Source organism: Megalops cyprinoides, chromosome 19 (assembly GCF_013368585.1).
Source record: "Megalops cyprinoides isolate fMegCyp1 chromosome 19, fMegCyp1.pri, whole genome shotgun sequence".
In the NCBI taxonomy this organism is placed as follows: domain Eukaryota; kingdom Metazoa; phylum Chordata; class Actinopteri; order Elopiformes; family Megalopidae; genus Megalops; species Megalops cyprinoides.
Genome location: NC_050601.1, coordinates 6,346,846 through 6,373,980, shown reverse-complemented (window position 1 = coordinate 6,373,980; position 27,135 = coordinate 6,346,846). Strand labels below are relative to the sequence as shown.

The following is a 27,135-nucleotide window of genomic DNA, read 5'->3' as shown; positions in this document are numbered from 1 at the left end:
AGGAGATGCAGCTCGGACTCGCAGGCAGACGTGGGCGCGGCCAGAGAAACCCACGTGGAGCTGCTGTACAAATTCGTGGAGCAAGTGGTGAAGAGCCTCCTGGAGAATATAACCCACCTGACCCCAAACCCGTCCACCACGGAGGCGGAGCCCTCTGACAAGCCCTGTCCTGTGGAGGTGGTTGTTAATGCCCCCCACGCCCTGCCCACCATCGAGGAGGAGATGTGCGTGCCATCTTCTGACAAGTTCACCCCGCTGGAGACTCTTGACAACACGCCCAGCAAACCCACACGGTCATTCTCGGTGGACACCCCCAGCTACAGGGCTGCAGAAAGCCTGGGCCATTTGGAAAGCAGCCGACCGATTGAAGTGATGTTTTCCACTGCACAGGTATCTTAAAGAGAGATGTACGCATTCAGTGAAACTTACTGCATCATCCTTTGATTGTGCTCAGTGTTTACAAGAGGCATGGCAGTGTAGCATAGTGGAAAGGAGCAGGGGTTGTAGCCAAAAGGTTGCTGGCTTGATTACTAGGCCACTGCTGCTATACTCTTGGGCCAGGTACTTAACCCAGAATTTTCTCAGTAAACATCCAGCTGTATAAATGGACAACATGTAAAAATTGTAACCTATGTAAGTCACTCTGGATGAGAGCGTCTGCTAAATGACAATAATGTAATGCACAAGATACCAAAGGCAGTGCACACACAGTGCCAGAGAAGAAATGGCCTGGAAAGAAAAAAGCTGGCCTGTGACTAAGTCTGAAATGGCGCATGATATATAGGAAAGTGCAGACATTTGAGAGCACGGTAGATTTCAGGTCTGTGTGGCCGCCAAAAGTCACCTTCCTTCGGTTTAATTTCTGTTGATTACCAGAAAGCTGCAGCTCAAGATCAGACACGAGCAGAGGAAGCCCAGCCCAAATATGAGAAGAAATCTTTCAGGTCACCATTCAGACGGACAAAGGTATGGAAGAAATATTTCTCAAACAGCCACAAGGAAAGAACATCACATATTTTTGCGATCTACTGTAAGGGCACTGCAAAAGGCAGTGCAGTCTGAAGTCATGGTGACACAATGTTTACAATTATTCTCTTTTTGTTTGCAGATGTTCAACAACTCAGTGGTGCCATGGATTCCAAAGGGTAACTGTCTTTGCTCTGTCATATTCAGTCAATTATCTTCACATTTCGGTCTCGCTTCGCTACAATGACAGTGAAGCGTAGTAACTTCATGGATACCGTGTATCGTGGTCAGGGTGAATGCATAAGCCTCATTGATTTGTTGCTCTGGAGTAGTTCCTATGAAAAGCCTGAAGAGCGAGCATGCTGTGCTCCTGTTGATATGCAGATCCACTGGACGGTGCTGTGTCTGTCTCTGGTGTGAAAAAGCCCAGGGATCCCTGCTTCTCATCTCGTGTGACTGCTGCCCTGTCCAAGCTCTTGTGCTTTGGCTGCAATGTGGCTGTACATCAGTAGGGGGAGACAAATTGTTGACAAGTCTTCTGCATCAATAAATTATGATATCACAATTATAATCACTCTGATCCGTGGTCCTTTATTTTTGTTGCCTTTGTGTTAATCTCAGACCTGGTACGACATCCTGTTATAGTGTATGAGCTGTAGTTTATATATATACAGGCTCACTGAAACACTGACTGACTCAAGTCTGATTTTTCCTTTTTGAGTGCCATGTAGCCCACAAGATTATGATAAAGACCAGTTTCTTTATTTCTTTTCTCTCAACAAAGTCCAGTACATCTACATGGGATCATTCACAACAAACAGGAATGAATAAATATGTGTGAATTAATGAATTGATTCATTTAATTCATTTAAAGTAATCACATCAAAACATTTTACACATTTTATCACTTTATAGCAACATGTTGAGATCACACAATCCTATATATGTCTAAATTTTGGTTACAGTTTTTAATGATCTGAATATTATTTCAAAATGATAATAATAAAAAAACATTCCAAAGTAAAAGAAAAGGATTAAAATATTTCTTGATTCAGAACACAGTATCACACAACAACTTAATCAAAGCCCCAAGTCATGTATTCTTTTGACTTACTAACACATTTTAAAATACAGATGTACATCTTTATAGATTAATTTACTCACAGGAGCTATTTATGATATTCACATTGTCATGTATTATCAATAATATCTTATACTATAATATGTTAAGAAATTTATCATATTTATGTAGCTCTGGAAAGGTGTCTGCTAGTAAATAAATGAATACATAAATTTACATACAGTATACACATATATATTTATATATGTATACTGTATATACACACATACAGTGCATGCATATATGTTCATGTACTGTATGTGTGTATATGTGTACATATACACATATATATATATATATACACACATACAGTACTTTCTGTTCATAAGATTGACTAATGAAAAAAAGCACTGGGTCCCTGCATTGATAACAGAATGAAATCCTAGAAGCCCTGTCTAAACCTGTTTTGAGTTTGATCTTATTTTTACATAGACACCGTGTTACAGGAAGGGACTATTTTCTTGAAAATGATCCATAAAAAATACGGGAATAATTGAAATATTAATATATAATATTATATAATATATAATATTAATTAATATTAATATTAATATAGTTTTACTGGACAAATTTTAACGCATTTAAATATACTTACAAATGAAGTTTTGTATAAATATTCAGTTTTGTGACATACATCCCAGAGGTCATCCCAGTCCTTCTGCAGGTATTTATCACACTACAGGCAAAGCAAGACAGCACACACACACACAAAGGCTAAAATAAAGACATTTTCTTCAGCTCCTCCTCGTGAGCGAAAACAACAAACTAAAATAAGGAATACAACACAAGAAACTCAAACAAATGCTACATAAGGGGAAAACACTTTGCTGCCTCATTTCACGGCCACTCTTGTTCTCACCTTCCAGCCCGTCTCTCATTTTTAATCCAGATTTCATGGCATTTAACAATTAATGGTGGCCTTTTTGTAAATGTAAACACAGATCACCGTAAACTGGACTGTCATGAAATGGATGACAACTCTTATCCAGAGCGATATATATTATTTATATATACTTGCATGAATTTACAGATATTTTTTTCTGTAACAAAATAAATATATGTGTATATTTAATTTTATAATAATTTTCAATATATTTTTCAAAATCTTAATGCTATAGATGAATAAATCTACAATATTACACTGTTACAATATTCTTCAGTTACACTTTAGCAAAGTGCTTTGCAATAAATGCAAAATGTGTCAAATACATTTTAAAAAAGAAATCAATACATAAGATCTGCAGTTCTTGGTCTGAAAGATGATCAATTAGCACTATTTTCGGTGGCTGACACTGTGTTAGCAGTGCTAATGACCATATGACGCCCCTGTAGCTACTGTAATCAAGGAAGGATCCCAGTTAAAGTGTTGAACCAGCATTGGTTGTATTGGGTTGGCAGTTCACTTTGGGGACGGGGAGTTGAGATCAGCTTGTGTGGAGTTGCGCAGTTCTGCACCAGCAATGTGTGCTGCGTTGAGAATGCGTTTTTAAATGTGTACCGTGTATGACCTCTAGTTGGCACCACCTGCCTGATCTTGTCGTGATGGACTGGTTAGTTGACAGTGCTGGGTGCTCATTCAGATTGCAGTTAGCACATGCCTATACCCAAAGGACTCTGGGAAAACAGCTGCATTTGCAGTTCACCAGTGGCAGTGTCTTAGATGTAAGACATGAGCCCTTTATTAAAAGGCCACAGAATTATATGGTATTAGTTATCCTATCAAAGTACCCAACTGCAGCATACATGTAATGACCCTGTGGAAGCCTGGAGATTCTCACTTCTTGGGGGTGACCGTGGCAACTTGCATGATTTCACCCAACAAATGTCTGTGACCTGAACTGTGTCTCCCCTCAAAACCCTCTCTAAGGTCTGATGAATTCAGTCTGTGTGTCAGAGCTAAGACAGAAATGTGGAGTGAAAGGATTAATTTCCTGCCGAACACAAGGGTTGCACCACACTGTCCGTTACCTTTTGAGGGTTGTGTTGTGTTTGATCTTGCAGGGATCGCTAACTGTGGTGATTCTGTAGTAGATTCTAGTAGTAAAATGCATACCACACACCCTCTGACGCAGCAGTAGATTTACGCTTTGCATTGCTGGCCGCTTCTTAAGAAAGTCATCTGCATGGTTGCAGGTCCTGTGTGTTTCATTAATGATGGTTCTGTGCTTAGTTTTGATACAACATACGCAATCAAAAGGCAGAGACAGTGCCTATCCGTGGAAGGTAGTGACAGAAATTAGACCAAATTGATATGGTCCTGGCAAACTAACCATACACTCTGTTCTTCGCTGCTTTTATTGTAGATCCACATATAAATTTTTAGATAAGGTGAAAGCCTAGCTGTAAAGGTAAAGGAAAGCAAGGCTATTCAAACTGATGGTGCCCTTTAGGTGGTCAGTTGTACCCTACACCTGAAGACACTGTGGTCTTTTTGTAACTGATGAGCTGTTTGATTCACGCCCAAGCCTGGAAACCCTCCATTTCCCTTTATGCTTGCGAAAGAATGTAAGCCTACATGCCAACTGCTAACCTACAAAAGCTTAGATCCTAACTTGCAAGCAGCCAGCCAACACTGCGTCCCCCCCCCACCCCCCCACCCCAATGAAGGCAAACTGGTACAGACACACACATTGGTCTTAGAGATGTCCCTCCCCCCCAACCAAACCTCCAAGAGAGATACTTGTCACCCGCCCGACATATCCCTCCAGCCCCCTCCCCTCCCCCCACCCTCACTCCGCTCAGTAGTTCTGTCCCTGGTAGCCCGCTGACCCATCGTAGGCGCTCTCCGTGTTGGGGTGCTGGTAGCCGGTGCCAGCCGGACCCCCCATGTCGGCCCCGCCGGGGTAGGCGCTGTAGGGAGCAGCGGCGGACGGGTCCTGGCTGGGGTCGGCGTAGTCCTGGGAGAAGAGGGCGGAGTCTGCCCCCAGCTTGAACCTCTGGAGTGCCAGAAATGCCTGACCCGCCTTCAGGGGCGAAGAGGGTGGAGAGGAGGGTGTGTGAGGGTGGGTGGGTGGAATTGGGGGGGGGGAGGAATGAACCAGTGATGACAGGTGGGTGGAGAACATGGCAGTGCAGAAGGACAGAGAGTAGGAGGGAGAGATAGCCGGGATTTAAGACAGAAAGGATATGGACAGGGAGGTGAAAAAGAGAGAGAGAAAAGGAGAGAGAGAGAGGCAGAGAGAGAGAGAGAGAGAGGGAGAGGGAGAGATGGAGGGAGACAGAGGGAGAGAGAGAGAGAGAGAGAGAGAGGGAGAGAGCGAGGGAGAGGGAGAGATGGAGGGAGACAGAGGGAGAGAGAGGGAGAGAGAGAGAGAGAGAGAGGCAGAGAGAGAGAGAGAGAGGGAGAGAGAGAGAGAGAGAGAGGGAGAGATGAGGGAGAGAGGGAGAGAGAGAGAGAGAGAGAGAGAGAGAGAGGCAGAGAGAGAGAGAGAGAGGGAGAGAGAGAGAGAGAGAGAGGGAGAGATGGAGGGAGAGAGGGAGAGAGAGAGAGAGAGAGAGAGAGGAAGCAGAAGGGAGGAATGGAGTTCAGAGGCAGATAAATGGGGGGGGGGGGGGGGGGGGGGGGATTGGGCGCACGCACACACAGATGGGCGGAGGCAACATCACCAGGAAAGAACAGATAACAGATGGATGGGCAAAATCCATTATTGTAATGTATTCGAGGCGATGACAGTCACAAGATTAGCAAAAAAAAAAACGGAGGGTAACAATCCTCCGCAGGAAGGGATATGGGACGGTTGGGTGTAATTAAAATAAAAGGGTGCGTTGGATGGCCAGGGGAGATTGCATGGTTCAGTGCAGAGGTAGAGAGTCAGTTACACATGAGAATGAGAAGTCCAAGCGCAGGGCACGGGGGTGGGGGTGGGGGGGTAGGGTGAGGGCGTAATCACACAGAGATAGGTATTGTCCAGAGAGCAGCAGAATTTCAATGTTCAAAACAGGTTTAAATCGGGGGAGGGACACATTCAGTGGGATGAGTGCGGGAGGTCAAAACATGGAGGAATAAGGGGCGGGTTTTAGCAAGCAGGGTCAATGCAGAGGGAAAATCATTTATAGCAGAAGAATGAAAAAGGGGTTAGGAGGTTTGGCATTAATATATGAGGACATGGAAAAGAAGGGGGCAAAGGAGAGAGAGACAGAGAGAGAAAATGAAGCTGATTAGTGCCGGGGGTTAAGTTTATTAGTCTATGCATATGAGATAGAGAATTGGTGCTAATGGAGGCAATGGTCTTTGAATAACCTTCCATTACTACCCCTCATGCATGCAACGTACATTCACCCCCCCCCCCCCTCCCCCCACCAGTCCCTATGAGTGTACAAAACACAGCTCTAATCACCATCACAAGAAGGGGTCCCTTTTGAAGGTCTTTGGAATCTTTAATGTATGTACAGGTAATAACAATATTCACCATGAACATAAACAGACAAAGGAACAGAGGAACAAATCATGGCACCAGAGGCAACTCTGATGGTCTCAATCAGCTGTGCTGAAAAACAGGGCCGGTGTTAGGCAGAGGCACAGACTGAACACAGGCTGAACACAAACTGAACACAGGCTGAACACAGGTGGAGCAAGGGAGGGGAAGGATGAGGTCAGAGGTTGTCAATAAAACATGCTGGGACCAGACTCACGTGGTTAATTTCAATAGCAGATCAAGCAGGTCAGGGCTGTGTTATTAACTCTAAAAATAAGGCACATTCAGGTCATATTGAACTCTGTTAGGAGGGAGTGGTGAGGCAGAAAAGAGGAAAAAAATAAGGGCATAAAAGATCTTTTGTGGACTGTAGTCTTGTGAGGCCCCACCATGATGCAACTGCACAGTCAACTCAAGTTTCTTTTTTCTGCTATTCCATGTCTTCAGGATAAAAACTAAAGGTTGAAATAAACACTTGTGTTTAGAGAAAACAAAAGGTTTGACTTAAAGGCTACTACAATCAGAATTTAAGCATATTATAGGTGAAGACACTGTAACAGAAGTAACATACAAACAACAAAAATGGTAAATTAATTTCCTAGTAACACAATTAAAGTAAAAAGTTAAGTCTCACTGCTTTAGCCAGTTTAACAAACACAATAACAACCAGCCACTTTGAAACAGCTCCTTCCGTGCAAAATCACTGCCAAAAAAATTGGACTTATTTTTATTTTTTGAAAATTTTAAAGAAATATTTTATTGTTATGATGTTTTTTGGTGTGTTGAGGCATTTGGTTTGCTGTATTTTCCTGTATTCATTTTATTGGGTTTCATGGCCCATGAAATCACACAGTTTAGTATTACCCTAAAACAACTCTTCAAATGGCATCAATGAAGCGACGGTAATGATGAAAACAATAATTATATTATGTTATTATGTTATGATCGTAGTCATTCATATTCATCCAGCTGGAAAGTTTGTTACAGGTTTTCATGTGGAAAAAAGGTAACAGCTTCTCTAAACAGGACCTTTCACAAGGCCATACAGCAGAGTGCTGGTCCTGGCTGCTCCTACCATTGTAAAACTATGGTGATTTGATATTTTCGTTATGCACCCCCCCCCCCCCCCCAACCCCCGCCTCCCAAACCCACTTTGGAATTGCCAGTTGCACTACAGTAGGCTTTCCTCTTTGTGCAACCTATATACTCATGCAAGAACACTAAAAATTGTGTGACTGTGATCATCAAATGCACTTGTACGCAACCAATAGCTATTCTTCACGTTATGTCTCAAAGTGCACCACAGGTGCGCATTTCAAACCTCCACTGACCCCTTCTGAACAACTTGCAGGCACTTTATGAGCCTCTGAGTAGACAAGTAGACCCTGCCTGATGAATCCCACCCTACCACGGTGGAGCGAAGCCACAGTCCGACTCTACAGATTGGCGGTCATTGTCGGGAATGACACAGCCCAAGTTATCGTAACTTTACAAGAAGTATTCTCCAGGACGCACCTGCGACAGAATCTGAATTGAAAGATACAGATCTTTTGTTTCTCACTGGGACTGAACATTTACTAAGCCCCTTCAGCAGTATTTTTCAGCATTGTAAGAATGGCACCAACATATACTCATTTTGTCCTACATATCAACCATAAAAACATCAACGCAATGTAATTTGCTGAAGAGATGAGTAATGATGGCTCAGGTTATTGGGATATGACTTTTAAGGTTGTGTTTTTGGCAATCAGAGTTCATCCTAAACCAAGGCCAAAATGCCATTTTGCTCCTGAACCAGTCTAACATTAGATTAGCGCAGGTCTTCCAGGTACCTAAATTCTTACTGGAATGTGGCAGAGGGAACCAGAGGTGCAGACACAGAGGAGACAAAGAGTAAAGACCCACCAGAACACAGTAGTACGTAGTGTATGATTGTTACTGTTGGCTCTCGAATAGCATGGCAGTTTGTGCGTCTGTAAGCTAAGGGACAGCATGCTATAGACTGAGCCATAATGAAGCAGTAAGTATTACTTCTTTGGTCCGAAGTTAATTCACAGTCCCATTTTGGCATGTTCTAAAGACACAATGTAGACATGTCTGGTTTCTAAGAACCCGTCCCCTTCCTCTCATTCCAAGTAACACTGCACTTAATCTAATACTGAGGAGTTAAATATTCATATAAGTTTTTTTTAAGTGACTAAAGATGCTCATTGCGTATTTTAAGGTATGTCAACAGTATTGTGATTTCCAAACAGAGTAGGACTGTGATTGCCTGGGTATGGATTAAGGAGCAATACATTCCTGTCACAACCCCTGGTAAAAGCACAAAAATCCAGAACTAGTAGCCCCTGGATTCCTGCACACCAAGAGATAAGAAAAAAACAAAACTTCCATCTTAAAATGTATCAAAGACTGTCCATTCCCTTGACATATGGGGGTGGACCGACCTTATGAACATGGTAAAAAAAATTTCATTTAAGTCATTAAAGTCATAAAAAGTCATTTAAGGCACAAACTCTGCGGACCCCTGAAGGTGGGAAGTGTATTCTAATCTGATAGCAGCCGTATCATGGAGCCCAAAAATAGCAGAATAGACGCGGCTGAGGAATGGGTTAGGACACGTTACACCCCTCTTTGAGCGAGGGTGTTTGCCTGGAGGGGCGAGAGGTGAGCAGCTGAGGGAGAGAGAGCGGGCGTTAGAAGGGTGAGAGGAAGGTTAGATCAGGGGAGGTGTGGGCTGGGTGGTGAACAGTTTGTTGTACTCTTCTTCGAAAGACACGCGGTTTAGCCTCTCCAGGGACAGCAGCGTCAGCGCCCCCTACAAGACAGAAACCCAGGCAGAACAGAGGTCAGTGGGCTTGGTCCCTCCGTCACACGCTCTCTCCACCGCTGCTGCAACATCAGATCTCCGTCACGAGAATGTTTAGTGTTGGGCGTCTGGTTTGGATCGGCTCAGTGTGACGCTTTGGCCGAGACTTGACTGTTAGCTGTGATCCTGGTGCCAAATCGCACCTAGTTCCAAAGTGCAGTCCTGAAACAGAATATGGCTTTCTTGCTAAGGAGAGAGCATGGTTCTAAAGAGGCCGAAAGACTTACTGTTCCATTGCACAGCTGTGGTCTACACCTTGGTAGATGAGCCAATGAGAGAACATTTCACTGGACTTATTGATAAATAACCATCATAACCTGCAGGAGATGTATTACCTTCTTCTCTGTTTAAAGACTGGTGAAAACTCCTCTACAGATGGTCAGAGTAATTCAAGAGTCAGAAAGTCAGAGGCAGCATGAACATAAAGGAAGGAGACAGCATAGTGGATCAGGAGGCCTCGAGACTGATCCTGGAACAGTACAATCCCACAGACACTGTCAGAGCTGAGAGGCAGGAAAGGGAGAACTGCCGACACTGCAGCCTGCCAGGACCAGGGCAGCGGGACCCCGCTGTAACTTTAAAAAGGTCAGGAGCTTGAAACAGGAGGAGAAAAACCGGCAATCTCACTGAATAAACACACACGCAAAGGGAGAGGTCAACTGATGATGGCAGATTGGACACAGGCTGGGGGTGGTAGAGGAAGACAGAAACAGAAAAGAGTGAAGAGAGAGGGAGAAGAGGAGATGAGAGAGAGAGATGAGAGAGGCAGACGGGAGGGGTAAAGGCAATATAGACCGGGTAGAAGGGATATAGAGATAAAATGACAAAGACAGACAGTGTGGATGTATATGTGCGCTCCGCTCTATAGTTGTAGTAACACTTTACATAGTGCAGTACGTGACCGCTGTGGTAACCCTGCTCTGGTTTGTCCTGCCCAACTAAACTGAAAACGAGTGAGAAAATTACATTACAGTTACTTAACAGATGTTCTAGATCAACTTACAGAGCTTACCATTTTTACATGTTATCCACTGAGGAAAATCAAGCTAAGCACAGTTACCAAGCGCACAACAGCAGTGCGTTATGGGGGAACCGACCTGGCAACCTGTTTCTTACCACTACACTACACCGCCACCTCTGTACCGTAGTGCTGCCAGGAGAGCAGAGGGATAAAAGAAAAGATAAAAAAGAGAAAAAAAAGATTAAAAGATAGAAGATAGAGAGAGAGAGAGAGAGAGAGAGAGAGAGAGAGAGAGAGAGAGGGGTGGCAGGAAGTGAGCGAAATGTAGAATATAATACAGACCCAGGTGAAGATGGAGAAGAAGGAGAAGGTGATGGCCGCCCGGGCTGCGTCCCCGCCCTCCCTCAGGGGGTTGTCCTCTGGGTTGGCCACCTGCCACTGATTGGCCAGGAAGCAGAAGCCAACGAACCACATGAAGGACCAGAAGGCTGAGAAATTACAACAGAGGGAGAGAGGGTAGAGAGAGGGAGAGAGTTACTATTATTATTCTACAGGAACGGCTATAGTTGCTGTTGTATTTTTTCAATATTGCACTGTATTGAGTTATTGCTGTTTCTGTAGCATGTTATGTTATGTACAATGCTAAGATGATACAAATGCATTCTCATTGTGCCATTAAAGCAATGGCATTGAACCTTTGAGAGAGAGAGAGAGGGAGAGAGAGAGAGACAGAGAGAGAGAGAGGGAGAGAGAGGGAGAGGGAGAGGGAGAGAGAGGGAGAGAGAGAGAGAGAGAGAGAGAGAGAGAGAGGGAGAGAGAGATAGAAAGAGAGCTAGAGAGATAGCGAGAGACAGATAGAGAGAGCGGATGACAGAAACAGTTACATGTTCAACACTGCCATTTCAGCTATCAATCTGACCTTTTCCCCATTGAAATAGTGTTGTAATCTTTTTCAAATTTACAATATTAAACCTTTCATAAAATAGCAAATAGGGTCCCATGGGTGTGTTGTCACTTGGCTGCTCTTGACACTTGCCTAAGCCAGCTTTTGCCTTTCCATCCATGCAGATAGATATATAAAAATAAAACCTGATACATCTTATCACTGTAAATATGAAGCAAAACTGTGACACCTGAAATGTATGGTTTTGCTCTTGTATTTCTGAGTAAAGGTCAATCGGGTTGTAATTCTTTACCACACTGGCATAGGAAATGTACCCCTTTTGATTTTGGCCTTCCGCTATCGTTATGAATTTTGTTGTAGTGTATTTCATCGTATCACTGAAAGGCGCCGATTGGCTCGTTCCATTTGCCGGCTTTGGCAAAACCATTTGCCTGTTTAGCAGCAAAGTACCTTAAAAGTAGATTGAATTGAGAGGGAGATGGTAGTTTGTGTTGTTCCATAAAGCTCTCATCTATTTTTAAAAGTAACTTTTTCAATTGTTTCAAAGCTCTGAAGTTTATTAGAAACAACCCCATTGTGTTTTAGGAGCTCCCAGGAATCTCCTTCATCTAGTTTGGGTCCAGGGAGATGGAGCACCACACAGGCTGTACACAGAACGGCAACAGAAGAAGGGAATGTCTCCCACACTGCTCTGTGTCACGCCCCAAACACAATACAGACTGCAGCATTTTACAATGCTGTATAAGGCAGGAGCATCTTCTCTCGCTGTGTCATGTATAATTTAGGACTGAAGCCTATATGGTCTCCAGCTCAGAGGCAGTCTTGTTTTAAGGTTATGTTACTCTTCAGACCAATTTTATTGATTTGAACAAGTCAATGATTTCTTATACTGTGTCATGTACTGCAGAGCTCGTTTAAAGCACGAATATACTTGTGTACATGCAGCCAGGGTTAGAGCATCACCCCAGAAAAACAGTGCAAACAAGAAAATACAAAACCACACGAAAGTCATCTGATAAGCACAGTGAACACTGGGGTTAGGTCTGTGCATGCAGACCTTTGCCATTATCTGTCTTATGGAGGAAAGAATAAGTGCTCTTCTAGCCAAGGATTATTGACAGCTTGCCTTACCACAGCTAGTCAGCAGAGGTCGCTATACATGTAATACGTTTTGACACTCCACCATGCTTTAATTCTAGGATGGACATGTGTGCCATTACTTTAAAGAGGAGAGAGGGAAAATGTCCATCTTCCTTGCTTGTGATAGACAGAGACAGGTAGGGTTATAGGTTATACTTTCCCACTTTACTGCCCAGGAACTGCAGCAGTGATGAAAAAAATGCAGTACATCAGCACTGTAATCAGAAACCTCTGTTGTACATATCGTGCATGGATCAATTTTTCATGCTGCGTGTGCATGTGCCATCAGCTGGTGTCCACCTCAGGAGAGGACATGCTATAGACAGCCAATGTTTATCGCAGAGCAAATGGTACATCTTAAATTTTCTCATAAGCGATATAGCTGATATGCATTGTACACAGCTGGTATGAGATGTCCGCCTTCAGCAGAAACTAAAACCACAGATGCTCTCGCGGAGGAGTGACGCAGCACACCTGAACAGCTCTGCAGTGTAATATGTGCTGTCAGCTTCAGAGCGCAGAGGAAGTTGGTGGAGCCGGGGGCACTGCCCTTCCTTTGAGGCGCAGTCAAAGAGGCACTCGCGGTGATACTCTATTCCCTCACACCCACTCACCCGGCTCTCCACTCTCTAAGCGTTCGGGACTTTTTACTTGCACTCATCCGTGCTGTGCACTCTCAGTCCAGCACTCGAATTTCCACTTAGGCTTTTTGAATAGGCTATATACGCTACGCGCACGCTTCGTCTGGTTCCCCGCTCTGTGTCGTGCGTGCTCTCATAAAGCGACCTGCCAGGTCACATTGTTCAGTCTCACTATGCTGCTGCTCACTTCTGCCATATTTCATTTGCTTGGCGGACGTCCAGGGGTGACTCCAAACGGTCTACAACAACGGCAATTATTAAAGTCAAAGGCAAACAATGACAAAGTAAGACAATGTAACGGAGCGATGTAGGGCTATTGGGGGAAGTGAGCGCGCAATCTGGGATCTGTCACTGTGCCTTGGGGAATGGGCACCAGTGCCAGGTATACAAATAGAGCGGGGCACTGCAAAAAAACATGCTTTGTGAAGGCTCGTGTAAACAGCCGAAGGCACAAAAGGTGGAGAGGCAGAGTGACAGTGTCGATTGTTCTTGCACAAAAGGGCTGTTTGCCACCGGCTAACACATGCCGGCCCTGCAGAAAACAAACCCTGCACTGTATCTCATGCGGATGGTCTGGGGCTTCACTCAACGCGCATTCCCAAAAGGCTGTATCCCATCCATGTTAGACTCAGCTGACACTAACAGACTCAGACCACGGACAGATCAGTGTGTGTGTGTGTGTGGTCGCAAATTAAAACAGGCTCAAAACGTCTATGATTTCAGGGAGATTTTGTGCTGTTTAAATTAGTATTTCACCCCGCCCCACCTGACATGTGGTCCCTCTCCCTGACTCTCACCCTTACCTGACACCCCGATGTCGGCGATCACCGCCTTCTTGCGGTCCTTGATACTGCTGATCTGGGGGAAGTAAACGTCCAGAGCCAGGAAGCCGATGCAGCACAGAAAGGCCATGGTGCCCATGAAGACGCCGTAGTTGCAGGCGTTCTGGTTGCGGTTAAAGATGCAGTACTCCTCGACCTCGTCGGGCCGGTTCACGTAGCCCTCGTTGGCGATGGAGCCGAATATGACGATGGCAAAGATCTGGTGGGGCGAGAGGGATAACGATGGAAGAACAGATGGCGTTAAAAGCTATAACTTGGCTGACAGTAATGAGCAGCTGACTGATGCTGTGACTCAAAGGTGTCTATTCGGCCCTGGGGCGCATTAGGCTTGTGCTCCTCTAACACTGTTTGCAGGCAGTGGCTGTGCTGCAGGCCCTGACATCCTCCCAGAAGCCACTGCACCCGGCACTCCCACCAGGAGCAAAGCCATCCATCACTGAGAGGATCAAAGCAGGCCCTGGGTGGCTCAGGCGGGGGCCACCGTTTCAACAGCTGTCTGCTGCTTTTTCCCCCCGGTGGCCGGTGTTCTTGTACTAGTATCTGTCTCTTTCTCTCCACTCTCTCTGCAGCATGTGAAAGGGGGAGGTACTAAATGTGAGAAAGAGCAAAAAGAAGAGAGTGAAAGAAAAAAAAATGATGACAGACAAATAGATTCTTCTATATGTTTTTCTCTGTCTCCCTGTGTCTGTGTGTGGTGAGTTTGAGTGTGTGTGTGCATGTGTGTGTATATAGATATACTGTATCAATACACAATGTAACTGATTAACAATGTCCAAACATTCAGGCTTCACCTGGCATTTCAGACTGGCTATCCCATGCATTATTGAGTTATTTCACAGCAGGAACAGCTGTGGAGGAAATGTCACCTCAGCAATGATGGAGATTGACTGAGGCAGAACAGGAATGGGGGTCTGTGACACCTCCTTTCTCAGCTTTTCCAAGGACCCCCCCCCCCCCCCCCACCAAGGATGGCATGCCCTCACAGCACGTCAGATCGCCTCACATGACTTTTTTTGCGTTACAGAAAAATTGGCCAAAGTCAGAACAAAAGGCAGCAACTGTGCAACTAGCAACTAGTGTCTAGACAGGTGGATTCCGTCTCGTGATTGTGAGGGAAAGTCTGGTGGGGTGTCTGCACAGGAGAGCGTCTCCCGTTATGACCACCCCCCCCCCCTTCGCAAGACGCTGTCTGCCCGCACGGCGTTCGCCCTTTAGTGATCATCAAATATGAATGTTCCCAGCAGACCGGCAACGATGCAGGCCTTGGTCATGCCTGGGTGAGTCCTGAGCACCACTTCCCCCCCTTGAGGACGGCCAATGGGAAAGCTATATTTAGACAGGCAGCATCTTCTGCTTGATTCTGCTTGCATTTCATTCTTGCGCATATCATACTCCCTTGTGTCAATCACACTGTCCCCTTCCTGTGGCCAGTTGTGGTCTATGCATGCATGCATTTGACTAGATAAGTGGTTGTGCTATTTTCATCTCCAGACCCATCTCCACCAGCATGTATTGTTCCTCGGCTGAATGGAACTGAATGAGATGAATTATTCGAAGTTGCTCTGTACAATGATTGCTTTACGCACACGATTATATGTTCTGTGTGTAAAGTATAATTTGCACTCCCGTTATATTTGCTAACGGGAGTACACAGGTGGTTCTTAAATTATGAACGGCGCATTATTTAAAAATCATATCAACGAGTAAAAAAATGTTGAATAAAATTCTCCATTACGCAACTAACCTCAAGTACCCCCTGGACAGATCCCAAGCACCACTAAGAGTGTGAGTGCCCCAGTTTGGGAACCAGTGGACCGGATTAGCTGGTGTTCTGGACTGTGGCAGGTGCTGTCTCAGAATGGGTTTTGCAGTGCATTAGGAGAGGTGCTGAATACTTTTCTGTATTTGGGACAGTGTCTCCCTGCCATAGAAGCCAGGTATTTTAAGGTCCAGTACTGCCTGGTAGTGTAAATTATTCTCCATAAAATTAGGTTAAAGGTTAAACTACAGATCTGTAATAATTTCAGTATGCCTACTAATTGATGGTTAAGTTTAGGTTGAGCACAGCCCCCATCCCACAAAAAAAGAAACAAAAAAATGGAAAATATGGTTAATATGACTATCAAATTCCCACAGGTTATTCCCAATACATGGTCTGGCATGCTACAGTTATATATAAATGTACTGGGGACATTGAAAGATAAAATATTGAGCCATATCAACTTTTTCTTAATCCCAGCACCACATGGCCATACTGGCTCAATGCCATATCCCTATGTCTCAGTGTTTAAACCTCCTGGGCTTTCTTTCACATGATTTCAGGAATGCATATCAGACAGACTTTGATCAATGGGTATGAATAAATATGCATATTGTACTTTGGTTTCCCGATGTAACACCACACTGCACCGGTAATACTTTGCTTTCAGCCTGTGGGACCCCTGTGTTTTCTCCGGGATCTCCGTTCCCCTGTCCTTTGCCTTGTGGTTTTCGCCTGCTTCAGCATGTTGCGCTGGGTAACAGAATTTTACAGGGCTTGCATGTGTAAAATTATGCCGAGGATGTGATAAAAAGGAAGAGTAATAATCCTCAGACTGCACGGCTTGGTGGCTGTCCGTCCTGGCTTGCCACTGAGGCCTGCAATGCATTGTGGGGCATGGTATTGCGTTTACTTGCGTACGTAGGACAGGGCAACTACATCTAAATAGTTTTAGCCAACAGCATTTTCCGCCTCTACATCTAATGCCTCTTGTTGAGCTCTAATTGTGTTTCTGCAATTCTAATTGAGGGTACGGCCTGCAAATCACTCATGTTCAGTGGATATTTTCGGTCGTGGTTGTAATAGCTACTGTTTTGTTTTAAGCATCATTTAAAAGGCACTGTGGGTGGTACTATGTGGAAATAAATTCAGGGAAAGCACTTGTCTGGATGTATCGCACCAACAGTTTATAAATCAGTCTAGGTGCGCGTTTGATGTATCCAACTACACATTTTCCCTGAGGTTCATTTTCAAATACCTACTGGCTTTTTCCAGTGAACCCAAAATGTACTTCAGATTATTTTTAGATATGCATGATAAATGCCAACTGTCAAATAAAATATTGATCATTTCAGACTGTAGCTCAAAGGTACCCTTTAACAGTGCAATGCTTCCTGCTGTACTGAAAGTAAAGTGTTTTTTATGGTAGATGCTGTTCTACATGCATCTCTTGTATGCTACAGGTTTCCCAAATGAAATGAATGCTTGTTTCTTAGTAGATTGGGGCTGACTGGCTTGTAAAAAAGCTTTTTTGTTTTTGCAGTTGCACAACTTGGGATGTCATTTCACGTCACATGGGCGATTTGGATTGAATTACCCCGCTGTGAGTTTTCTCCTCTGTCCCGCCAGTGATGCCCTGCGGCCTGAAAAAGGGCTCCAGTGTCTGCTTCCACCCTCTCAGTTTCTTTTTTTCCAACTCTAAGCCTCTTAAACTCATACCTCCTGCTATTACACCCTCGTTCACTTTGTGTACCTCCTCCATCTGACCAAGCACCACCCTCTGGCTAACTGGCTAACTCTACCACCTCTTCTCTTTTGACCTCTTAAATTGTCTTGCTCCCTCCCTTTTTCGATTCGGTTATACACGTAACACCTCCTCCTATTCCTTCAGGACAACTTGATCCCACCTGGGGCCGGTCAGCTCGCAAATTTCCAGGCCACGGAAAGTTAGGCAGGGGATGCAAGCGAGGCAGGTCAAGGCTATGGCTCAGACTGATTGAGCTCTCTCTCTTTGCCTTTTTCACGCGGTCAGCCAATCGGATTCGGATGATCTTGTCACGCCCATTCCATTAAACCCCAAACATTCCACCCTAAGTCCCATTACATCCGTTTCCCGCTTCCTTGTTTCCACCATGGCCTCTGGAATTGCTCAGCTCAAAAGTCTTCACGTCTGCCTGTTCCCGGCATTTTTCAATGAGCAAATGACCGAGTTAGACAACAGGCAACGCAACCGGGGATGTGGGTGGACAGATGCAGAAACAGACACAGCTGAGCTTTGACAGTTGTGTGCGTGGAGTGTGATTGAAGAAGAGCTTCCAGGCGAGGAGATCAGATATTTGCTCCCACAGTGTTATTTAGCTCTGTTTGAAACGCTGGTTTTCACCAAGCCTCCTCCTCAAGCCTCCTCTTAATTACCCAGCCCAACCTTCCTTCCTGCCTGGATCACAAGGTTCACACTCCTCAAGAAGGCAGGCATTGTGGAGGGCACCACGTGGGGTCCTGATCTTGTGAAAATCAGAAGGAGCCTTTCAGACTCCACTCTAATCCTGATAGGATTGTGGTGTGAATGTGCGTGCACGCGCGTGGTGCGTGTCTGTGTGTATAAGAGAGGGCTGGTGGGCATGTGATCAAAATCGCAGACTTCCCTAAGAAATTCCCTCTGTGAGTCAGTGCTACAGCGATCTAGCCCTCTCTTAAGCAGGACTTTGGTGTACCTGCTCCAGAGTACAGTACTGCATGCAACACAGTCAAATTGTGCTGTATGAAGGAGACAAAGAGAGTGGACTACAGGAAAACAGCAGAGCCAGCATACCGTAGCAATTAAACATCATCCTTCCTGTCATCCCTCCTGCGTTACGCTCACAGTATATGATATGTTTCAGTGACCCAAGTATCTTTGTTCACAAGGGTGGGGCTCGTCAGCATCATAACATCTGTGTCAGCACCATTTCTGTCTCCTGGTCCTACAACTTTGTCGCTGTGACACCAACACTGCAGTGGATATGACTGTGTCAGCATCACAGGACCAGGACCAATCAATTTGACAAGACCACATATGCCTTCTACAGATGTTTTAAATTGATAAAGAGAACCGATTGCAAGATGGATTTGAGTAGGAATTTGCCATCCTACCAATCCCAGGGGTTTGGCATTGCTATACAAGGAAGCGTTGTGAGGATACATTATTAACTATGTCTGTGCACTAACGGGTTCTCAGTTTTTTTAAGTAAAACCCAGAGCAAAACTGACATGCAGTGTTGTGGATAATGGCTTGTGACAAGAAGGCTGCAAGTACAAATCCTAGAAGGGGTGCAGTGGACCCTTGAGAAAGGTATTTAACTAGCATTGCCTCAGTATGAATCAAGCTGAATAAATACATAGTCAGTAATTAAAACTAGGCTAATTCTACTAGCCAGTAAATAATGAAATGAAATCACAGCCAGCAACTGCATTCTCAGGAAGTGCAAGAATAAATTAAATGCTACATTTCATTTTTTCAGGTGTTAGTGCATCACCATTGCAGGACGAACACCACCTTCTCCACTCCATCTGTGGAGAGGATAACCTACCGTCAAGTGAAGAGCTTGCAAACATGGGAATAGTGTGGGCCTTGCATCGATGATAAACTAGTTGTGTGAGGGAGGCCCAGGGTGGAGGAGAGCAGGCTGTACTGGGTGAATTAGGCCCTGCGTGGGGGAGAGTGGGCGGGGCTGGTTTAGGGACAGCCTGTGTAGAAGAGAGCGGGCTAGGTGTGGGACATCCTGTGCTGAGTCTGACTGGCAGCATTAGAGTGGCACTCCCCACTAATCTCGCTGTCATTTTCACAGAGCCAGGGCAGCTCCAGGGATTCTCCAATTGGATGGGTTTATCTCTATCACTCGCACACACGCACACACACACACACATACACACACACACATACACACACACACACACACACACACACACAGCAGAGCTCCAAGCCTGCTCCAGGGACATAGCAGTGACAGGATTCCTTTTTGAGCTATTGAGCGCACTGCGGCCCAGCACAGTAACACACTGAGCTATTGAGCACGCTGCAGTGTGGAAAACGGCAAATTAATGCCGAGGAGTCTTCCTTAGCTTTTTGCTGAACACAGCGCAGCCTGACAATAAAGAGATGGTTTGGCTAAGCGCCCCGCAGAATGGCCCAACACTTCTTCTGAGCACACATCAGGCCAACACCTGTGCACTCCTATGGAACATACTACGGTCTCCCACCCCAACACTTGTACTCAACACACTGGAGCGTAAAGTCTACTCTACTGAACACTCAGCACTCCTATGGCAATGCACGGAGGGACTACACACAACGCGGTCTGGCAGAGGGGACACCAACACTGGCACGCGGCTACTGAGCAGAGCCGTCAGTGAGCACCTTCTGCTGTTACACTGTAATCTTCCACTTTCTTCCACTGAACTTCACACATGGGAGCATAGCTCAGCATGTGTTCAGTGGCTGCTGTTCACACACCAGAACACAGGCCACACACTGGACCACAGCGTTCTGTAACCAAGATAGCAAACAAACACTGCCAGAGAATAAAGACTAACACTGCCTTACACACACACACACACACACACACACACACACACACACGCGCGCGCGCGCGCGCACGCACGCACACACACACACACACACACACGCACGCACACACACACACACACTTCATGCCACTCTTCTCCATTGCCACTTTGACAGTTCCTCATTTTGATTTCTGTTTGACACTGTGTAAAAGCTTCTTCCTTTCAACTGAGTTGTTTGTTAACCTTAAGTGATCGACAGTTTGACTGGAAGAAGAGCATATAACACCCATGAAGGGGGGCAGGTCAGAGTTTGGGAAACCCTGGCCTATAGGACAGCATCTATTATAGGACCCTAGGCCCACACAGGCCCATGGTCATAAAGGTGATTACAGTTGCATTCATAGCAAGTATATGGATTATTCAGAGTTCTTTATATTGCTTTTATGGAGATTTTACCACCTACAGTACACCGTGCTCATCACATTCAAGCCCAAATGTTACAGTGCTAAGGTTTCCTTGCCTCTCTCTCACTCTTTGAGCCCGTCTGTTGCCTGAGCTGCACGTCTTTCCCCTCCCCCACAATCCTCCTGTTTTAATCTCTGTGACCTTGTGTACCATGAGCCACGAGAGAGGGAGAGGGGGAGAGAGAGAGAGAGAGAGAGAGAGAGGGAAAGAGAGAGAGAGAGAGAGAGAGAGAGAGACAGAGAGAGAGAGAGAGAGAGAGAGAGACAGAGAGAGAGAGAGAGAGAGAGAGAGAGAGGGAGAGGGAGAGGGAGAGAGAGAGAGAGGGGGAGAGAGAGAGAGAGAGAGAGAGAGAGAGAGAGAGAGAGAGAGAGAGAGACAGAGAGAGGGAAAGAGAGAGAGAAAGAGAGAGATATATGATATACATGATATATCCAGGTGATTGTTAATTACCAGACTTGAAAGACACCAACAGTTTCTCAGCGCTTTCCAAAGGTTCAAATCATTGGAAAGTGTCTACAGTATTGTGACATCTAGGCCTTTCTGTATCTGCCTTATAAACGCCATTCACTGGATGTGTAATTTGTTTAAGCTTGACACATTTGGAAATCAATCCAAGGGAAAGTGCTTGGCTGGACATACTGTAACCATCAGTATGGAGCATTCCAGGTAAATTTTTAAATGATGGGTATATCCTACTAAGCATTTTATTCATAAAACACCCACTGGAGAGAAAAAAAGGCTAATTAATTTCAAGCTCTGTTAAGACATTCAAATAAAACTGTATGAAAACTACTTAAATTTTTCAGAGAACTGCCGTAGGTGCCCTTTAACTAAATTAGGGCAAGAATGGCAAGCCTTTAGCTAACTCTCTGGCAGGCCACAGTATATTTATCTGGAAAACCAAAATGGCACTATAATTAAGCACAAATGAACAAGAACACAGAGCCTCATGACTTACACACATGAATCCTGGTAAAGTAAAATCCCCTGTGAAGCCCAGCCTGAATTGCAAATATAAGCAAATTCTCGTATATCAAACCACATTATTATATATTAGGTTATATAATACATTACATGAGGCAAGGCCGCTTTGCATCACCTGAAGTACAGCTCCACTCTGTCATTCCACTGTAGCATCATCAGTTGTCACTGCTGACACTCCAGTGTGAAAGAAAAAAATTACAAACAGTCCTTTAAGTTTTCTCATGTTTGTATTCTGAAGCCTTGCTCGGAATCTGATTGGACAGAGTCTGAAATAATCAGTGCTGGCAGTGCTTCCCGTTAGCTCCGGTTCCAAGTCCTGCCCAATCATCCCCTGTTATTACTGTTTAGGGGGTGATCTGGTGCTTTGACAACTTTCTATACAAGCTGTTCCACAGGACACGGTCTCACATCACAGCCATTTTGGCTCTCAACAGGAACAGAGAATGAGAAGAGAGAGAGGTGAAAAACAAAAAAAAACATTGCTCGAGGTCCGTGGTGGCTCCTGAAGTTCTCCTGGAGGTTTCTCCTGAAGTTCTGCCACCTCCAGTAGAAGTATTGATATATGTATGATAAGACCACTACAGTACTCTCCTCAGGGACAGACACACCTTTGTCTGTTGTTACCGGCCATTTAACTGTTTGACACGTACATAAGTGCAAACACCATGCTATACATCTAGATACACAGCACAACAAGTCAAACTAAATCACCGGGTTACAAATCAGAAGGCAGCTTTTATGCAATTGTTATACTTTAGCATCAGTCTCCATGTAACCACAACGACACCTTTTATAGTTCAGCTGGACCTTCCCTTGGGGGGCTTTCAGCTTGAGGCAGAGCTGATGAGTTTTTACATTTTTGTTAAAAAAAAAAACTTTATTACATTGCACAAATGCTGGGCCAACATCCATTTTAACCTGTTAACACATATGACATATTACATGATTGCCCACAGTGCTGAAACACAATTCTGTTCCAGCAGAATGGAAAGGATGAACCACTTCAACTAGGCTTGACATAGACTGCTAAACCTCCCCCAACCCCAACCCCCGACAGTCACATGGTCACTCATCTACCCCCATTCATTACCTTAATCCTACTCACTAACTCTCCGTATACAGGCAGGACTTGTGCAAATGCAAGCCTATCCTCATTCATGTGCATAGAAAAGACAGAAAAGACCTGAGGTCTGACAGGCAGATGAACAGGCACCTGAAACACTCAAACTTTTTAAAGGTGCAAGATTTGCAAAAGAGAAAAGCCACAAAAGTCACAAAATTACAATCCTTCTCCTTTAGTGAATAATATCCTTAAAAAAGTTAGTTTTTGTCCTCTTTGCTTCTTCTAAAGATCTTTTCAGGTTGGAATGTCAACTGAGCTGTTAGTCACCCAGCTGGATTCTCGGTCAGGGGTCCAGTGGCTTCATACAGAAGAGTCACAATACAGCATGATTTCTCAGCTCCATTACACTGACACAGCTGGTTTCAAACCCAGGGCCACGGGGCTCAGCCTGTGATCATGATCGTCTGGCCAGCTGAGACACTTGGGACCCCTACATCAGATTTCCTTTGGACATAAATAGTGTGTGACTTTTATTTTCTTAAGCAGTAATTCATTTACACCTACAGTCAGCTGAGATCTATGGTGGAACAACATCTGGGGGAGTGTTCCTCCTGCAGAGGGTAGACTTCCTTAGACAAGGAACATTTATCTTTATGTGTGTGTGTGTGTGTGTGTGTGTGTGTGTGTGTATGTGCGCGCGTGCAAGCACATACATAGATATGTTCACAACCTGAGTGTGCAGGTACATACACTGTGGGACAACAAGGGGACTCAAACTCAAGATTTGTAAAATCAGATTTAACAAACATATAAGTACATGCTATTAGATACTACAACCAATATTCCTATTCCTCATGGATACATGATGATAATGACATTTATTTTATCGTTTAATTAATTGAGTAAGCAATGCTGTTTGTTTGAACTGCACAAATGTGACTGCATGTGCTGTATAAAGTATCACAAAGGAAAAAAAACAGAGGTTACAGAAATTTATGGCATAGATAAAACTCTGTAGGCTTCATTTCCAGTCATTCTCATTAAACGGTCCACATCTTTAGATTATTTCCAACACAGACAAAGTGGTGAGTGGCTAACACAAACAAAAGCAGGTGTGATTTTACACTAAATAGGAATGTTTCGGATGCCAACCTCTAGTGATATCCTGATATTTTTTTTTACAGCTTTCAGATTGATAAACTCAAGGACAAAGGATGGAGAGGCTGGCTGAAATCCAGAAGGCCATCTATTCACCTGAACTGCTGGCACCCTTAGAATAGGAGAGGGTAAATAATTTGCTGTAGAGAGCAAGGGTATAATTAGATAATACTGTAATATCAATACACACACCTGTGAAATCTAAAGCCAGGCGGCTGGCTCGTAAATTAAATGGAAATAACATCAAATGAGTGAGCCAGGAAACGGCACAGAACATAGGGTAACCTAAGATTATGTACTTTGGCCTTCATTCTGGTATATCATAGATCCTAATGTGGGTGACGGCTTTTCGTGGGTTAAGCGTCTAGCAAAATCAGAACTGGAAATGTAGAAAGGTTGCAAAATCTGTGCCTACAAGGAGTGAGAAGTGTGTCATGACTTGTGTGTTAGCAGAGTGCCAGGGTGAAATGCACAGCGGGCCAAGTGCAATCAAAGGAATATCACTCGTAATGTTCACGAGGAGCTCCGTGAAACCACTAACTAAGTAAACAGGTAAAGATGTCAAACCTTGTCAATGATGTCAAAGAATCAAACCTAAGCACAAGAGTGACTCCATGTGATAAAATGGATGCATCAACAGGTTATGGTAATGCATGTCCTATCATTATAAAGGAACACATTTACTTGTGCAAAACAGGGACTGATATTGGCTGCTTTAAAGGAGTACGTTACACTGACAAATTAGGTTAAATGCAGCTCCAAGTTGTACTGATAGCAAAATGCTGATATTCATACTTCAGCTGACTTAAGCATTATCATTTAAATGCCTAAACCCTAGTGACTAATAATATTCTTCGATTGTTAAACATCTTGGTAATAATATTGCTATTAGGTCTTGTAAATGCATTACATTAACAGGGGCCTGTTGTTCCAGCAGAGGTCCGTGCTACAGCCTGTCGTAATTACGGCCTGTGTCACCTGACCCTTAAAACCTAAAGCTGGTCATTCATTTGCTGCTTCTAGGAAACAGAGGCCATAGCGCCTGTTACAGTAATATCAGCAAAAACTGATTAATATTGTAACTTTAAACTGAAAGAATAATGTTAGAGACCGGGTCAGCTGTAACTGGTGGGGGTGAAAACGACAGATTAAAATGGGTTTAACCTTGACATAAAGAGGTCTGAAAGCACTAGCCAGGCGCACTAACCCAACTGGTGTGCCGGTTCCAAAAATAGCCTTAGTTTAATTTTCAGTCTGTCTTTTTGTCTCTGTACATTTGTTGGCTTGCAGTTTGCAGTTTACAAAACAGTTGTTTGAGCGCAGGAGCTTTTTTCCATTTGAGGAGCTAGTTTTTGCAGTCTCATCTCAAACATTATTGTCGGCTAAGGAGCAAATCGCCGAACAAGTGTGGATAAACACACCGGTGCGCTCGTACTGGTGTTCGTACGCTCCCGTTCTGCTAGGTGACATTCGCTCTCGCACGAGAGACGCCGCTGCTGTCACCTTTAATTCATTCTCATTCAAACCTTGGGCGTGGGGGAGGGGGGGGGGTGTTAGTGTTATCCTTGTAAATTGTCACTTGTCTACTTGCACAACATAGACTCCGTATCAAATCCGAGACAAAGACATGGATCACACTTATATTTACAACTCGGCGCGCCAGCGATGCTCAGTCCAACGCATGGCGGTTCCGGGAGGCAGTTGGTATTAGGCGCATGCATTAGACAGAACCATAACCGACAGCTCTCAGAGCTGATGTGATATAATAAATTATGGCAAGCCGGATCAACTTACCCAGGACACAATTCGGAGAATAGTTTGGGGCTGACGGAAAAACGTCAGGGGATCGAACGCGCCCCCCGCCTTCCCCGCTCCATACGCCATCCCTTCCATCTTCAGCTGTTTGCGTTTCCCCCGTCTCCGCGTTTATAATTAAGGCTAGAATAACGGAATAACGGATGTCTCGTAGTGAACCGACTTCAGTATTATTATTGTAAACGTGCCCAGTAATACGTAATTTAAGGTAAGTCTCCCGTTTTTCACCTTTAAAGCTCACCCTTCAGACCGTGGCAACAATCTGATTTAGTAGTGATAATGGTATTCTCTCTCTCTCTCTATCTCTCTCTCTCTCCCTCTCTTTCTCTCTCTGTCAATGCAAGGGTGGAGAGAAGTGTGTACGCATTCTCGTACGCGCGAGAGCGCGCTTTATGCTGTCAAGCTTCGGTGCGCACTCCCGAGAACACTGCCCAAAGCGCGCAACCTACAATAAGCTCCATGGAATAATCGTGTTCATTTGGGCGCGCGACTGATTGGGGATATCACTGGAAGCAACCACGATTGAGTCATGTGCTGTTCATTTATCACGGTTGAAAGGAGAAGGAGGGAGAGAGAAGAAACAGGAAATAGAGTGGAGGGAAAGGGATAATGTCTGACAATTTTTTTTTCAGCAAACATTACCACCTAACCACGTGGACTCCAGGATCGCCACTACATCTATGCCGTTCTGTCCCAACTGAAGCTTAAGGTAAGATGAGAGTGGTGTCAAGAAAGGAGAAGCAAATGATGCCATGTACATGACCACACACGTACTGTAGTTTATAGGGACAGCAATGTTGTCAACATATGGCAACTTAAAGGGCAGGAAACTCCTGATATAGACATAATTAATTTTCACTGTTTTAAGTGGTGTCCTATTAAAAAAATACATGGTAATGCATTTTCATGGAAAATAATTACAATCATGACCTGAAAAGGCTCACATACCACTTGGAGTACGTGGAGGCCCTGCAGACAGGATAGAGATGGGCATTTGTTGTGAGTTTTACCTGCAGACAGTATCCTCCAAAACAGGAAAGGAAGAAAAGTAGGCCTACAGTTTGTGACATGAACATGCTGTTCATTCCTAGTGACAGAAAACACAACTGAAAAAGATGGCAGTGAGGGTGGTTATGAACTGGATCTCTTCACTGCCTTTGCAACACACAGTAGTATAGTCATACAGTAATTCCAAATGGTCTGGAGTATAAAACACACCAACAATACAGTAAGTTGGTACTACTTATTGATAGTGTTTTGCTTTTCATATTTCTTACTGCCAATCACACATTTTGGTCTGTCTTTTAAACATACTAATATTAGGGAATGATCATCATGAGTAGTACTGGCAAAGCGATAACAAATTTAAATCTGAGAATGAGGGACACGGCAGCATAGAGTGGAGAGTGAAGCTCGAGTGTTGTTTTGTCAAAAGATACAAACCACAAACTCAAACTTCTACAGCAAGTTAACATCATTGAGAAATGA

At 44.5% G+C, this 27,135-nt stretch overlaps 1 protein-coding gene across 1 annotated transcript; it reads right to left on the bottom strand.

Moving 5' to 3' along the window:
• Positions 1-4,783: 4,783 nt before the first annotated feature.
• LOC118794420 (synaptogyrin-1-like) lies at positions 4,784-26,021 on the bottom strand. The gene is made up of 4 exons (XM_036552671.1): positions 25,627-26,021; positions 13,820-14,057; positions 10,674-10,819; positions 4,784-5,049 (listed from the first exon to the last, which is right to left on the bottom strand). The coding sequence occupies exons 1-4, from the start codon at positions 25,723-25,725 to the stop codon at positions 4,825-4,827; spliced, it is 708 nt and encodes a 235-aa protein (XP_036408564.1). The 5' UTR covers positions 25,726-26,021; the 3' UTR covers positions 4,784-4,824.
• Between the last annotated feature and the right edge of the window lie 1,114 nt (positions 26,022-27,135).